We start from the raw sequence: 16,632 nt of genomic DNA on the forward strand, positions 1-16,632 counted from the left end.
AATTTTATCTTCGTTTATAAGTGCAGAAATGTTTAAAAGTGAGAAGCTAAAGACACCTGGGCAGAAAACTGCAGAAATGTGTCGTGGCCGGGAGAAATTCATCATAGATGTCATGACTGGAGGGAGAAGAAAACAGAAAAAGAACTAGAATCGGAGATGTCACTGATGAGTCACTTAATGTAAATATTTATTCCTCCTCTTATCAGTACTGTAGTCACTGTATGATCTGCAGCGAGATGGTGGGTGGAATGATTGTTTTCTGTGAAACAGCATCTCCCAGCATATCCTTACCATTGTTCGGGCTATGCTGGGAGTTGTAGTTTTACGCCGTATAAACCTATACGGCAGGGGTTGCACTAAATTAAGCTGCATTTGTTCTGGTGTTGTATATACGTACTGAGTTTTGTTTTGGTGCTGTATATATGTATTGATCTTGGTTCTGATGCTGTATTTATGTACTGAGCTTTGTTCTGGTGCTGTATATATGTATGAGTTTGGTTCTGGTACTGTATATATGTACTGAGCTTGGTTCTGGGGCTGTATTTATGTATTGAGCTTGGTTCTTGTGCTGTATTTATGTACTGAGCTTGGTTCTGGTGCCATATATATATGTACTGAGCTTGGTTCTGGGGATGTATATATGTACTAAGCTTGGTTCTGATGCTGTATTTATGTTCTGAGCTTGGTTCTAGTACTGTATTTATGTACTGAGCTTGGTTCTAGTGATGTATTTATGTACTGAGCTTGGTTCTAGTGCTGTATTTATGTACTGAGCTTGGTTGTGGTACTGTATATATGTATGAGCTTGGTTCTGGATCTGTAATTATATAGGATATATTTATAATAACAAAATTGCAGGGCAGATAGAATTGTTTTCAATTCATTGTATATTTAATGGGAACCTGTCTGGTAGTTTTAACCCCTTGAACTGCCACCATGCGGTAATACATGACCTGACAATATTTCCAAATGTATGTTTTTTTTCAGATACAGCAAAATCTATAAAATCAACTTTTAAAACGGTGCACACTATATGCTAATTACTCATTAAAGTGTCATGGTGTGGTGCCGCTATCCTGAAGAGTCACATAGTCCTGCATCCAAACCCACCTTTCCTTGTTTGATTGACATCCTCCTGACTGATACAACTTTCTCAGATGCGCCATTGCCTTGTACTACTTGGGAGGCTGTGCGGCACTATATACAAGGGGGGGGGGCTGTGTGGCACTATAGACAAGGGGGAACTGTGTGGCACTATACACATGGGGAGTTGTATGGCACTATATACAAGTGGCTGTGTGGCATTACTAAAGGGGGGGTCTGTGTGGCACTATCTAGTAGGGGGGCTGTATGGCACTAGTTACAAGGAGGAGGGCTGTGGCTCTATCTACAGGGGGCTGTGTGTGGTGCAATCTACAGGGGTCTGTGTGGCACTATATACAGGGGGAGCTGTATGGTGCTATATACAGGGGGCTTTATGGCAATATCTACAGGGGGCTGTATGGCACTATCTAAAAGGGGGAGGTGGGGTTTGCTATCTACAAGTGGGGTGTGACACTGTCTACAGGCGGGGCTGTATAGCACTAGCTACAGCGGGCTGTATTGCACAATCTACACTGGGCACTATCTATAAGGGGGGCTAGCGTGTGGCACCTAGGGGGGCCCCAGTCTTTCCTAGTTACGCCCCTGATAGATAAATATAAAGATATGAGATAGATGATAGAGATAGATAGATAGATAGATAGATAGATAGATAGATAGATAGATAGATAGATAGATAGTTTAATCTAGGAATATTTACATGTATAATTTGCAGTATATTATATTATATACTGTATTAACCTAACGACTAACAATATCTGCATGTTACTGTCAGGGCTGTAGAGATAGTGCATGCAGAATGCATTAGGCGTCTGCTTGTAAGTTATACCGATCTGGCAATTATGTTGGAGCAAATTGTTTTAAGGAAATGGAAAGCCCCAAAGGATCTAGTTAAAGGATCTGCACAGGGAAAACAGGAAAATCGAGGTTCACAGAAGTCAGGGTGTGAAGTGTTGATTTAGCACATATTGTTCACAGTTTCAAGGACTGGCAAACACAAACGCATTTCAGATGTCATCTTAAAGGGCACCTATAGTCATTAAAAATGCACTGTGTGATGGTTTGCTTTGTACTGATAGTTTGTGTGAAAGGAAAAAACGTAGTGACATATTACATGAGAAAACGACACACAATTCTACGTGACCAAATTCATTTTCAGTTCAAAGGCCAGCGTCTGTGGATATGACTGCTACACACAGTGGAGACAATAACAGACTATTTCACTTAGATTAAATCTTTTGGGGTCTGGTGGAGAGGTTCCCCTAGAGCTGATGTGTCATAAGTTCCCCAATGGCTGATTTCAGAGCACAGGTATTGACAGTGGAGCATGTAGTTCATTTCTTTCTTGCTGGCTTACATTTTATTGTTTTCCCTGAGCAAAATCTATAAACATTTAGCGTCCTGAACATTGCACACGTCTCCATACTAGTTCATTTTAGAATCCGAGCCCTTTATTTTGGAAGCCTTTGTATGGATAACATGCTCTGGCATCATGCAGTGTTTTACTGAATGTTTAACTGTCTACAGTACCATGGTGTATTTTTTATAGTTTTGTTTTCATGTTATAGAGCATTTTCCACAATGTGAAAACACAAACCTTAAATATAAGTGGCTGATGTCTTTTTTACTATTCTGTTCAGCCATTTCTGAATTATGATGGGTGGCAACCACTAGTGGCAACCATCACTGTGCTCATATTGCAATGTAAATCTTCCGTGGTATACAAATTACATCTACTGTTTCAATGTCAATCTTTATTGTAGTTGTGCAGTTTTATTCATGAACAATAAAGGTGGCCATAGACCTTAGATAGCTGTACTCAATGGGGAGAAGGGAAAAAGCCGCTGCCAGACACCATTGGTGGTGGCTAATCTCCTGTCAGCACAAAGGATCGAGCATGTGGAAATCCAACATGTCTGATCCTTCTTTCCCCCGACATCTGCTATTGGAGGAGAGTCAGGACACCCCCATACACATTGGATCAGGGGTAAGGAACGTCCGGCCTGCGGGCCGTATAAGGCCCGCGGACTCATTTGGTCCAGCACTCCTGTCACAGCACGCCCTGACCTCACTCTGATCACCGCTGCCGCCGTGTCATTCACTTCTTGGCTCCGTCCACGCCCCCTACTTACTCAAAGTGAGGTCCAAGTGACTTAAAGGGGTTTTTTTCATCAAGGACTTTTATGATATATCTACAGGATATGTCATAAATGTCCGAAAGGTACGGGTCCCATCTCTGGGACCCGCACCTATCGCTAGAACGGGGCCCCTAAACACTGTTCTACCTGTTTGTGTTGTGCTGAAGCTTGTGATGAACTACGCTGTTTCCGTAAGTCCCATAGATCTCAATAGTAGTTACGGAAACAGCGAAACTCGCATGCTGCATTGCTTCCGTAACTGACATTAACTACTATGGGAGTTACAGAAACAGCTTAGCTCAGCGAGCCACGCTGTTTTCTACTTCATGGTCAGAAATCAGCAGGAACACAGAGAGGTAGAACGGGGTTTAGGGGGCCCCGTTCTAGAGATAGGTACAGGTCCCAGAGGTTGGATCCACATCTATCTGATATTTATGACAAATCCTGTGGATATGTCATAAATATCCCTGATGGGAAAACCCCTTTAAGTAAGTAAGTCGAAACAACTTAGGGCCCATTCACACAAGCGTGAATATCGAGAGTCCGCTGCGTGAAACTCACTGCATGTTCTATATTGGTGCGTTTTCATGCACCTACGCACCCATTAAATTCAATAGGTGCGTCAAAATCACGCACCGCACATGGATGCACATCCGTGTGCGGTGCGTGATTTGCGCATCAATTAGTTTGAAAAAAAAAGATGTGCTTTGCGAGTGCATGAAAAACACATGCCACTCACAAAGCACACTGATGCATAACGCAACACACACGGACCAGATTTATGTGCGTCTTTCACGCGTGTGAATCTGATATGCTCATGTGAATGTAGCCTTTACTGCTGCGAGCACTTTTTTTCAAAACTTACCAAAGAGACGACTGTGCTCCAGACTGACCGACGCAGTAGCTACATCATCAATACTGGCTAACATCACATGCATAACCAAAGAGAAGCACTTCCAGCCATCACATCAGGGGAGAGTTAATTAAATGTTTGATCAAATATAGCAGGCTAATTTTTAAGTTGATAATTTTGTATGGCCCGCGAATGATGTTTAAAATATCCAAATGGCCCTCGGCAGAAAAAAGGTTCCCTACCCCTGCATTAGATGGTCGGCCGGCGGGTTTGGCAACGTTCATCTAATGTGTATGGTCACCTTAAGGTCTTATGCACACAAGGTTGTGAATGTTGGCTTGGGAAACAGTGTGCAAAAATGAAACCATATTGTGCACCATTGTAGCCACTTAGTTCTGAGTAAAGTTCTGTTTCGTGGATCAAGTTTTTTTTCAGAAGCATTGCATTAAGTGCTTCAAGGGTAGAACTCAAACCGATATACGGCATCGGATCTTTTTTTTTTTTTTACATGAACTCCATGAGTTTATCAGGCTGTTTTTTGGGATGGTTTACTGAGCTTGACCACGATCCAATGTTTGGCAATTAAGGACAGACTGGGCAGAAAGAAAAAAAACTCTAGAATGCAAGTGTGCACGTAGCCGAATATGAACAGTGTGATAGATTACATCCAAATATCAGATTAATAAAAACTGGGCTGCAATCCGTGGGATTTTTGCAGGATTAACAAGAAAGGTGAATTTGAAAGGTCAGATAAACACATTTTATATTTTATTAACACAATACAAATATAACTAGAACTACACCTTCCCGGTTTTACAGACAGCATTTAGCAACATTTTACGTAACATTTTGTAAAAAGAACCCCAAAAAAACGTGTTTTAAACCACAGAAAAAAACACTGTTTGAAAGAGACCTTACCCTTCTTGTTACACCCGTGGGAACAGAAGCGGTGTAGGGACCCTATAGCTAAGGAAAAGTTGGCCAAGTAACAAAACAAGAAGGATATGCAGATGTCTTAAAATTAATACTTTACACCTATACATAATCTGTATCACCGCCATTTGGCATTGCATCACCTGTTTATTGTGTATTTTTACATTTGGCCATCTTTTTATGACTATCTATGGAAAACGGTGCGTTAAACTCCGGCATTAAAAAAAAAGTGAAGCTTTCCACAAAAAAATATATTTTTTTGTCTCCATACCAGGCTGTTGTCTTCAATAACTTGCTCTCCTAAATGTGAGCGTAAAACAGAAAATGTAATAGCACTGGACACAGATGAGAAAGGAGAGAAGAACGGGAAGAGAGTCTGCTTCAATGTTGCAGGAGAGGAGCAGGAGGATTCAGGACACGATACCATCAGCAACAGGGACTCTTACAGGTAACTTCTACTTTATTATTAACAACACTTAAATTGCGTTTTCTATTAAAAAATAATACAAGATATGTACCATATATAGTACTATTTAGCATATTTAAAGAAAAACTTAATTCTCTCTCTCCTCTACATAATCGAAATTATTCATCTTACAATTTTTTAGTCCAGCAACCATGTCTTTTCCCTCACTGATTTCTTCATCAGGAAGTTACCGCTTTAATTGCTTAGTGCTGAATGAATGAATGAATGAATGAATGAATTGATTAAAAATTCAGCAGTATTATACAGGGAGGGAGTAATATCTGTGCCTGTATAATTTGCACAAAGAGAGATAGGGAGCTAGTAATATCTGTGCCTACATCATTTATGGGGAGAGACACATGGAGGCAGCAATATATCTGGCTACACCATTTACAGGGAGAGACAGGGAGGGAGCAATATCTGTGCCTACACAATATACAGGGAGAGATAGGGAAACAGTTATATTTGCGACTACATCATTTACAGGGAGCGCTAGGGAGGCAGTACTATCTGAGGCTGCAAAATTTCCAGAAAGAGACAGGGAAGATGCACTATCTGTGCCTACATAATTTACAGGGGGAGGCAGTAATATCTGTGCCTACATCATCTACTGATGCAAGCAGACTGTAGATGGTATCTGTGACTCCCACATTACACTGAATCCTAAGCACAGGGAAGTAATTGCCTTGTTGTCACATAGGCTATTACTATACAACAGGCCCAGCCAATGTAAGTGTATAATCTCATAGAAAAAAAATTATGCAAAAAAGACAACTAGGTACATGTGGAATGGATGGATTATAATATAGAGGAAAAAAAGTTTCCAGTGCATTTAAATTAAAAAAAAACAACATATTTAATTCTTCTGTTTTTTTCTTTTAATTGTATTTGCTAAATTACTGAACTTAGTAGACATCATTTTAGATATTTTCTTTATTCTTCTCATAGTGACTGCAACAGCAACAGAAACTCCATTGCATCATTCACAAGTGTCTGCAGCAGCCAGTGTAGTTCTTATCTACACAGTGATGACATGGATTCTGGTAAAACTGATTTTTGCTTATAAATATATCTGATAGTTGAGAAAGTTCTATAATCCAGAACCTGTTTGTAGCAAATAACCAGAAGCGGAAGATCATATTATTAAGGTGTCTTCTCTGGTTATAGTACAGTATTTTATTCATTTGTGTCACTTACAACTTTTCAATGACAATTTTCTATGATAAGGGCTCATTCACTTCAGCGTCACCCTTCCATTAATGGGTTCTGCTAGACCTTTCCGTCGGAGGAACCCCTCAACGAAAGGGCAAAACCATAGCTTCCGTTTGCACTACCATTGGTTTCAATGGTAATGCTTCCATTGCAAATGTTTTGTGATTGTTTCCATTTCGTAAGGCTTCCGGTTTTTTTACGAAAACAAAATGCAGTCGGCTGTGCTATTGTTTCCTTAACAAAAAAACGGAAACCTTACGGAATGAAAACAAAGGGAAACCTTTTGCAACGGAAGCATTACCATTGAAATCAATGGTAGTGCAAACGGAAGCTATGGTTTCCATTTGCCTTTCCTTGATGGGTTCCTCCGACGGAAAGGTCTAGCGGAACCCATGAACAGAAGGGTGATGCTGATGTGAACAGACCCTAATTTGTTAATCCAGATTATTCAATATTCAGATATCTGTCAGGTTGAAAAAAAAAATGTAAAAACCTGTTTTTTTTTTAAATGTTGCATTGTGATCAGTTTTGCATAGAAGCAAATTGAAGAACCTTTCCTAAAGGTGTTTCTTTGAAACAAGTGACTGTAATTGCGTTAAAACTGCATTTAGTAAAATGCTGGCTGTTTTTCGCGAGGGGGGGGGGGGGGCTTGTGTCTTGGGTTTTTACTGCCAAATGTGAAGGCAGCCTCACAGAGATTTTCAGATTTGAAACAATTATTCAATTTGGCTGAATTCCAATTGAACTAGAAGAAAGCCATGATGTAGTCGAGACCCCAAACTGAGTCATAATAATTTAACACATTCTTTATATAGTCACAGTGCAAGTCTGCTCTTTAAATAGTCCAGATTGATAACAAGTCCCTGGTTGATATTCGTTTCAGGTTTATTTTGTTTTATTTTAAATTTTGTCAATTTTACTTTATCTGAAACTATTATACCATAGGAGACGAGATGCCTTTAAATGTACGGATTTCTCATGAGAAACAGGACAAATTGCATAGCTGCCTAGAACATCTTTTCAGTCAGGTGAGTAATAAGTACAGTAGAAAACAAATTACTATGAGATTATGTTTACATGTACAAGTAATTGTGCGACTTTGAGTGTTAAAGAGGTATTTCCATCCTGGACATTTATGGATGATAGATGCGGGTCCCAACTGATCTACGTCCCGTTTGGTATGCCATAAATGTCTGATAGATGTTTGTCCCAAATGATCTACGTCCTGCCTAGTAAAGGCGGCCGCTGTCTGCCACAACCAGGCAGTGTAGAGGTGGCCGGGAATTACAGAAACAGCCGAGCTTGCTATGCTTGGCTGTTTCTGTAAAGGATCTGCCAGGCACAGCTTCGGGGTTAACTCCCAGAACTAATCAGTCAGCACCTGAGAATACATCCCTGAGACTGACTCCTGCTTCCACCATTCAGGCTGGCAGGCTTAGGAGTGGGAGAGCCTATCGTAACCTGGCCAGACTCAGGTCCCGCCCTCGGTCTATTTAAGCCTGCACTTCCTGTCCCTCGGTGCTTGTGATTCTCAGGGGTCTCTCCTTTTTTTTTGTAATTTTGGGTTTAATCCACGGCTCTCCTCCGTTTCACCTGGTAGTTCCAACAATCCCGAGGTAGAGGTCGTTCATCGGGAACTGTGCACAGTCTGGGCCCAGAAAAACCTAGAGGTGTCCCAGAGCGTACAAAAAACTCAGGCTGATAAAAAACGTTCTGATAACCCCCTGTTTATGGTCGGGGATCTGGTGTGGTTGTCGTCTAGGAACTTGCGTCTCAAGGTTCCGTCCAAGAAGTTTGCTCCCCGGTTTATTGGGCCGTATAAGGTCATTGAGGTCCTCAATCCTGTCTCCTTCCGGCTGGAGTTACCCCCGTCTTTTCGGATACACGACGTGTTTCATGCCTCCCTCCTCAAACGCTGCTCCCCGTCCTTGGCTCCCTCGAGGAGACCTCCTGTTCCCATCCTCACCCCTGAGGGGGTGGAATTCGAGGTGGCCAGGATTGTGGACAGCAAGATGGTCCAAGGCTCCCTCCAGTACCTGGTCCATTGGAGAGGATACGGGCCCGAGGAGAGGACTTGGGTACCCGCCCGGGATGTTCACGCTGGGGTATTGGTCAGGAGGTTCCACCTGCGTTTCCCCAGTAAGCCAGGTCCACTTAGAAAGGGTCCGGTGGCCCCTCATAAAAGGGGGGGTACTGTAAAGGATCTGCCAGGCACAGCTTCGGGGTTAACTCCCAGAACTAATCAGTCAGCACCTGAGAATACATCCCTGAGACTGACTCCTGCTTCCACCATTCAGGCTGGCAGGCTTAAGAGTGGGAGAGCCTATCGTAACCTGGCCAGACTCAGCTAGCTCCCGCCCTCGGTCTATTTAAGCCTGCACTTCCTGTCCCTCGGTGCTTGTGATTCTTTCCTTGTGGTTTCCTGGCCCAGCTACAGCTCCTGCTATTTTTGATCCTGCTCCATACAGACCCTGGCTTACTGACTACTCTTCTGCTTTTCGTTTTGTACCTCGCACACTCCTGGCTTGACTCGGCTCGTTCACCACTCTGGTTGCTCACGGTGTTGGCGTGGGCAACGGCCCCTTTTCCTTGCTTGTGTTCCTTTGTATGTTTGTCGTGTTTGTTGTGCACTTACTGAGCGCAGGGACCGCCGCCCAGTTGTACCCCGTCGCCTAGGGCGGGTCGTTGCAAGTAGGCAGGGACAGAGTGGCGGGTAGATTAGGGCTCACTTGTCCGTCTCCCTACCCCCTGCCATTACATGCCGTGGGCAACGGCCCCTTTTCCTTGCTTGTGTTCCTTTGTATGTTTGTCGTGTTTGTCGTGCACTTACTGAGCGCAGGGACCGCCGCCCAGTTGTACCCCGTCGCCTAGGGCGGGTCGTTGCAAGTAGGCAGGGACAGAGTGGCGGGTAGATTAGGGCTCACTTGTCCGTCTCCCTACCCCCTGCCATTACAGTTTCAGTAACTCCCAAGTGAATGAGAGTTACGAAAACAGACAAGCTCCGATTGGATGTGGCGACTATCTATGAGATATTCATGGCATATCCTGATTTTGGCTTACAAATATTGATGCAAAATACTGTACATCTGTGTGAAAGTGACCTATGGGTTATTTTACATGCGGCAGATTTGCTGCAGAAATTTTTGCGACTGAAAAATCCAATCCATACACCTGATTGGGCTTGTGTCTACAGCATGTGCATGGATTTCTGCAAGCCTCATTTAAATGAATGGGACAGTCTCAGAAATTTCTGCAACAATTCTGCCACCTGTGAATGAATGATGAAAACATATATGGATAACGTAATACATTATAAAACACCAGAATTCTGTCTTTTTCTTGCAGTTCTAAATAAATTAGAAAATTCGTAATTTTTCTTCCTTATTCCGTTGCATTGAAAACCTTCTGTATTATACTAGGTGGAATCAATAACTAATCTTCTGAGAGGACCGGCTGTGGCCAGAGCATTTGAGCAAACAAAATATTTCACACCTGGCCGAAGTTTACAAGGTACAAATACATACAGAATATCTTCTTGTCTCCATAAATCCAAATAAAAACCCTATATATAAATTGTGATAATTAGTTATTAAATTATCTGAACAATCTGGGATCGTCTATCCGGTTTCAAGTCGCTAGACTTATGGCCAGTTGGCATCTGGAGTCAGGGAGCCGAAAAGGCATCAAGCAGCCGTGGCTACCGCTTATCACATACAGAACAGCAGGTTCTTTGTCTGAGCGTGCATACAGACAGACAGAGAAGGGACACTTGAGCGGTGAAGGGACACTTGAGCTGATCAGCTAGCACAAAGAACAATATACTGTCGGGACCTCCCTAGAGAACGAACACTAGCTCTCACCCAGTGATTTCACTGCTAATTCATAATTTAAAATAAACTGTATAAAAAGCAAAATGTTAAAATATTTTCACATATTAAACACCCTCTTTTTTTTGTTAAAGTGGAATTTATGAGTTAAATTATTCAAACTTAAAAATATATTTTTTATAATAATTAACAATCATTTTCTAATAATTAAAATTATATTAATAATAGTATTAACACAGCATCATAAAAAAATACAGTTGGGAATTTAAGAGTGCTACCAATTGTACTAGTTGATTTGGCAGTATTGTGATTGTATGTTATGAGGCTAAAAAGCCCAGTGTGCTCTGTATCTTGAAACATATTCTGAAGTGAAGCCTCTCATTGTTGTGTCCTGACAACGATACATAACCAAGAAGGTATGCCAGGGATACATCAATAGCTAATTGATAAAACTGCTAATATTAGGGGATAACGAAGAATTGAGAGATGGGTCTAAAGGGGTTGTCATATCCCCTGTCTATATTCGGAATTAGGGCACAAGGAAGTCATCTATGGCAGCCCCTCGTTTGGATCCCTTCTACCCCTTAGGCAGGATTTTTTTGCGGCCATGTGTTACATGTGCGCCCATATTTGTGATTGGCAGCCTGAAGGAAAGCATTGTATATACAGACACTAAAAAGCTATAGGGTAAATGTGATAAATGATTTTGGCATAGATAAATGTGTTGTTCACACTTCTATTTCATCCATTCCGCAGAATTTCAACAGGAAATGCAGCCTAAATTAAGCTGTCCAAAGCGGTTACGACTTCACATTAAACAGGACCCTTGGAATCTGCCCAGTAGTGTTCGCATTCTTGCACAGAATATTAAAAAGTTTGTAGAAGGTGAGTTTTAATTTGTTCTTAGAAATCCTTATTATTTACTACATTTACGTATCATTGACTACAATGTAATACAAGTATACAGGTTCATGAGTTAAACACGCTATAATGCAGATAGTAGCCCTGTTACTATTAACAGGAACATAGACACCACATCTACCACACTCTTGACGAGAGAGCAGAATTTTCTTTTTTATTCTTCATTGTTTTATTTTATCTAGACAAATCTGTTGTGCTATGCCCTATGCTTGTCTGAAATTAACCTGGTTTTCTTTTTGTCCAATCTCTTTATTCCCTCCAATACATTTTCTCCTCTCTTAACCCACTTTCTCTTGGGTGCTTGCAATTTTCTTTAATGTCATTGTTTTCTCATTGTAGATACCTGAAGTTCCTCACCATGGTAGTATTGGTCATGCATTTTTAATTCTGTATGACTTATGTTGCCCATGTACATTAAATTAATGTCATTGAATTCCACTAAAAATGGCAGGGTCTATCAGCAATCTAATGGATATGGGCTCCCAACTGTCCCATAATGTTGCAGGAAATGAAGATGGTGTTTGTTGGATTTCAACATGCCCAAATCTTTTGTTCTTCTGGGAGATAAGCTCTGCCAGTGGTGTCTGCCAGCTGTTTTTCTTTATCACGTTATGAGCTGTTGGCTGACAGCTATCTGATGGTTAGCTTAAGAAAAAGAAAACAGTATCCACTCTGTTTATTTAAAGTATAGCTAAACATTTGACAACTTCTGACATGGCATAGTGACATGTCGGAAGTTTGTATTGGTGGGGGTTTGAGCACTGAGACCCCCACCAATCGCTAGAACGAAACAGCTGAAGCCCTCGTGTGAGCGCTCAGCCGCTTCGTGTCTGTTCGGATTTTTCCAGAAATAAATGTATTGTGTACGGACTCAATAGAAAGTCTATGAGCCTGTACTCCGATACATCGGCTTTCCGGAAAAAGTCGAACAGACACGAAGTGGCTGAGCATTCACACGAGCGCTTCAGCTGCTTCGTTCTAGCGATTGGTGGGGGTCTCAGTGCTCGGACCCCCACCAATACAAACTTCTGACATGTCACTATGACATGTCAGAAGTTTGTCAAACGTTTAGCTACACTTTAAATATTAGAGTAAGGTTATCTACAAAATTGGGACTTTAGCAGGAGAACATTTCCATTTCTTTTTTTTTTTTGTGTGTGTAAAATACTGGAAGCAATTCCTTCCATTTGATCTGACTGACTCCAAGTAACAAAGACTCTGGGAGTATTTTATTAACTTTTCTACACCAGGTCTTTAATGTGAAATAGTTGCAAACGGCCCAAAAGTCTCTGTGATAAATGTTGTCTTTTTTTGCCAATTCCACCACTCAAGTTCATTAAAAAAAATGGTGGAATTTAGCGGAAGTTGGCGAGTCCACCCGCAGCCAAACAAATTTACTATAATTTATGCCAGAAACTATTACATCACAAATCTACTCCTGCTCATAGTGTTACAATTGACAGCAGGACTGCTGCTAATCAATGGGCGTTGTTAAGCAATATCTTTGGTCAGAGTCTGGATCTGGTCATCATTTAGCTTTGCCTAGTTAATTAGAGCAGAGTACTTTTCTTCGGCTTATATATACTTCATTTTTACTAGTTTTTGTATAGTGGTTATATGTGTATCCTGGGATAAGTAGTTCCACTGGTTTGTTTGCCTTTAATGTGCGCTTGGTCTTCTGCCGAGCTGTTATCTTACCCTGCTGTGGGATAGTATTCAGATAGGGTCAGTGATTGCTGTTTATTCTTGTCCGCTGTCTATTCATCTGCTGACTGCTTGCATGATATTCAGCTGCCATCCACTCCATTTATGCATCGTCTCGATCTTCTACTACCTTCAGTATTCGGTTCCGCTCTTCCACTGATGAGTTACGATACTTATTTTCTGTCAGTGTTTATGTGTGCTTCACCCATGTGATAGCTATTGTCTGGTTTTGCGGTTTTGCGTACCACTAGTGGCTTAACACATAGTGGAAATAGATTTACCTTTCTGGCGGAAGGACAGACATAGATGCACCTTATTTATTAAGAGGTGTGTGCCTCTTTGTAAATTAGGTGCATCTTACTCCAGCAATCTTTATATTAAGACTGGCGTAGGAGGCTCCAGTCTTAAGAAATCCCCCCACTGAGTATTACTAGGCATTTTCGCATTATTTATGTCCATAATAACTCTAAATACTCTATTATGATCCAAAAAGCCATGCATGTTTGGTATCCATGACTCTAATACTAAGTAACATAATGTCACTCCATGTCAATCGGATAAAGTCCCATCATGTTTCTCTTTCATACCCTAAGGGTTTAGTTATTGCTCATTCCAGGGGCTTATTGTTGTGAAATCCAGAATATTTGCCATATTTGCAAAATGACATTTCATTGCGGCCAGTTGTATGTATCCATATAACATTGTAGAGTAATTCCAAAAAGAATGCAGTGTCAGCACTTACTGTAATGTATTTTGATGGCAAGGGAATGATTCTCTTGAAGATTTATGACTATGTGTATTTTAACGAAATCCAAAGGAGATTAAAGCAACAGTTATCTACTTTCCACAGTCTAATTTGGCTGTGCAAGACTTATTTCCCACAGCCCTAGATCTCTAATTCGAAAGAAATGTCCTAAGCCATCAAAAAGTTTCTTCCGATTAGCCTTTCATTAAAAGACATCGTGCTGATCCTGGCATCTAAATCTTAAATAACACAAAATTAGCTTCAGTAAAGGAACAAGGTTACAATCTTGAGTTTTGTTGGGTAACATAACAACATGATGAATAAAGAGCCTTCTCTTACAAGGATTCACAAGGAGTCAACATGGGGTCTAACTGAACATTTGGCATCTGTTTGTTTTAGAGGTGGAGACGCGGATACTGTTGGCCCTGCTGGAATATACAGGTAAGAATATTGTTTGCTTTTATAACTTCATTGCTATGAAGTACTCGCTGTGGAAAATCAGTAAAGTTACAGTATTACACCTTCCCGACCACCCACTGACTCTTGACAACAGGTGTAGCAGTCAGAAGTCTACAGCAGCGTCTTTTGGCGTCGCTGTATTAAAAGCTTACGAGTGCTATAGTGAGCGATCATGCTCTAAGCAGGAGCTATTACTACAAGCTCCTGTATTTAGAGAAGCCTCTTGCATATGCCCAGGATCGAAGAAACCTTCAAACAAGGCAATTAAACCCTTTGATCGTTGCAGTTTGTGGCCCCCGCATAATCAAAGGGGAATCCTCTCTTCGAATGTGTCACCAGATAGGAGATTGGGGAACCCTGTGCAGGTAGCCCTGGGGTCCTAGAAAGGACCCTAGAGCTGTCTGTCCTGTAAGCCTACTGGTAGGTCACACTATGTGTTCCCCTACTGTAGCCTGTGTCATAGTGACACAGTATAATGTATTAGCATACAGAAGTATGCAAACACATTATAAGTATAAACTAAAATTGTTAAAAATGTATCCCTTCATGGGATTAAAAAAAAAAAAGGAACAAAAAAATAAAATGTTAACAAAAAAGTCATTATTTAGCATGAAATATATTTTATTGCCCTTGCATTACATAAAAAACCTACACTTATTAGATATCTACCCGACCGTAATTACCTAAAGAATTAACGTAACAGGTTATTTAGCATGAAATGTGAACAGTTTAAAAAATAAAACACACTAAATGTTTTTTTCTATGTTTACGCGGCAAAAATAAATTATATAAATTAGACAGTAATTTCTTCGTAACCTCAAACTGTGTGGGAAAAATACAATTTCTCCAATCTAAAACAAGGCCTCATATAGCCACGTTAATTTAAAAAAATAAAAAAAATAAATGTATGCCTGCTGAAAGGCAGAGAGGCAAAAACAAGAATGTTTAGTTGGTCATTATAAATTTGTATATAAAGAACAATATTAAAGTCTATTAACACATCTTCAACTTCTAAATGATTTATCTTGTTTTTCTAAATGGCTTTAAGTCATCTACATTTATTTGGGGCCTTGGGGTAAAGAAATATAGAGATCTAAGAACTAATTAGAAGGAATGAATCTCATGAGAATATGTGTAGGATCTAGGTTGAAGTATATAGGATATATGGGATTTCTAGAATCTTAGACTATAATTGTAACTTGTATACATGTCAGTGATAATTGTTAAAATAGAATATCTGTATTGATCTAAACATGACTCTTAAGTAGAATACACATAATATATGTAAAAGAATACTTTATAAACTACTTGAAAGTTATAGTACAGGGAATCCTAAACTACAGGTCCAGCCTGCCAAATATTACTGCCCTCTGAAGAAAATGACTGTAACTTTTGAGTTAGGCCTCATGCACATGGCTGTAATACGGCTCCGTTTTGTAGGGAGTCGTAAAAGGTCTCCAATAGAGATGCATGGGGCCTTACTTTACCTCTGTATGAATCCGATTTCATAGAGAGGTTTATTTTTCAGACAAACTAGACAAAAACTAATTTTGGTTTGCTCCATCGCATGCCGTATGTACAGAGCTATTCTCTTTTGGAAAAACAGCTCCATACCTATGCCACCGGACAGAGCAGAACATTTGACTCCACAGGCGGAGTATTACTTTACCAGTTTGTCCATAGCATCACTCAAATTGCTATAAAGAATTATAATGGAAACAAGGAAAATACACAGCAGTGGGTTAGAGATGTATTTGATATCTGGTAGGAGGTCATGAATTACTTGTGCTAGACCTGATATGCTGGATAGAGGTAAAACACCTTTGTGTTATTGCCGGTATACCGGACAAAGTATTTTTTATGTCATAATGTGATTCATTACAGATTTTTCCCCTGTTTGTCTCCGCAGATAGTGAAGTACAGTTGCGGAGAGATATGGTGTTTTGCCAGAGTTTAGTGGCCACTGTCTGTGCCTTCTCTGAACAGCTGATGGCTGCAATAAATCACATGTATGACAGCAACAGGGAATATGAAGTGGAGACACAAGAAGCCAGTAGAAGGTGGTTGGAGCAGATTGCTAATGCCGGTGTTCTCTTCCACTTCCAGTCTCTTCTCTCTCCAAATATGGTAACGGACATTTTTTTTTTCAGGACATTACTGTCCCTAAATCTTGCTAATATCTGTGGACTGTTATTTAAAGTCTTTCTTTGGGACTTAAATATTGATAGGCTTTTCTCAGTATAGCCTTTCAGTATTTAAGCAGTAAAGGTCCG

The 16,632-nt window shown here is 40.6% G+C and overlaps 1 protein-coding gene across 2 annotated transcripts in view; it reads left to right on the forward strand.

Moving 5' to 3' along the window:
• The window catches only part of PREX2 (phosphatidylinositol-3,4,5-trisphosphate dependent Rac exchange factor 2), a 340,136-nt gene that overhangs the window by 222,175 nt on the left and 101,329 nt on the right, over positions 1 to 16,632 (forward strand). Inside the window, exons 26-32 of one of the 2 annotated variants that reach the window (XM_075826126.1) lie at positions 5,300 to 5,473; positions 6,416 to 6,534; positions 7,649 to 7,731; positions 10,123 to 10,213; positions 11,287 to 11,415; positions 14,300 to 14,341; positions 16,269 to 16,486. In XM_075826126.1, coding sequence (XP_075682241.1) covers positions 5,300 to 5,473; positions 6,416 to 6,534; positions 7,649 to 7,731; positions 10,123 to 10,213; positions 11,287 to 11,415; positions 14,300 to 14,341; positions 16,269 to 16,486 — 856 coding nt within the window. The remainder of the gene's footprint in view (positions 1 to 5,299; positions 5,474 to 6,415; positions 6,535 to 7,648; positions 7,732 to 10,122; positions 10,214 to 11,286; positions 11,416 to 14,299; positions 14,342 to 16,268; positions 16,487 to 16,632) is intronic. The other variant, XM_075826128.1, reaches the window with a different exon arrangement.

This window comes from Rhinoderma darwinii, chromosome 5 (assembly GCF_050947455.1).
Source record: "Rhinoderma darwinii isolate aRhiDar2 chromosome 5, aRhiDar2.hap1, whole genome shotgun sequence".
NCBI classification, from domain to species: domain Eukaryota; kingdom Metazoa; phylum Chordata; class Amphibia; order Anura; family Rhinodermatidae; genus Rhinoderma; species Rhinoderma darwinii.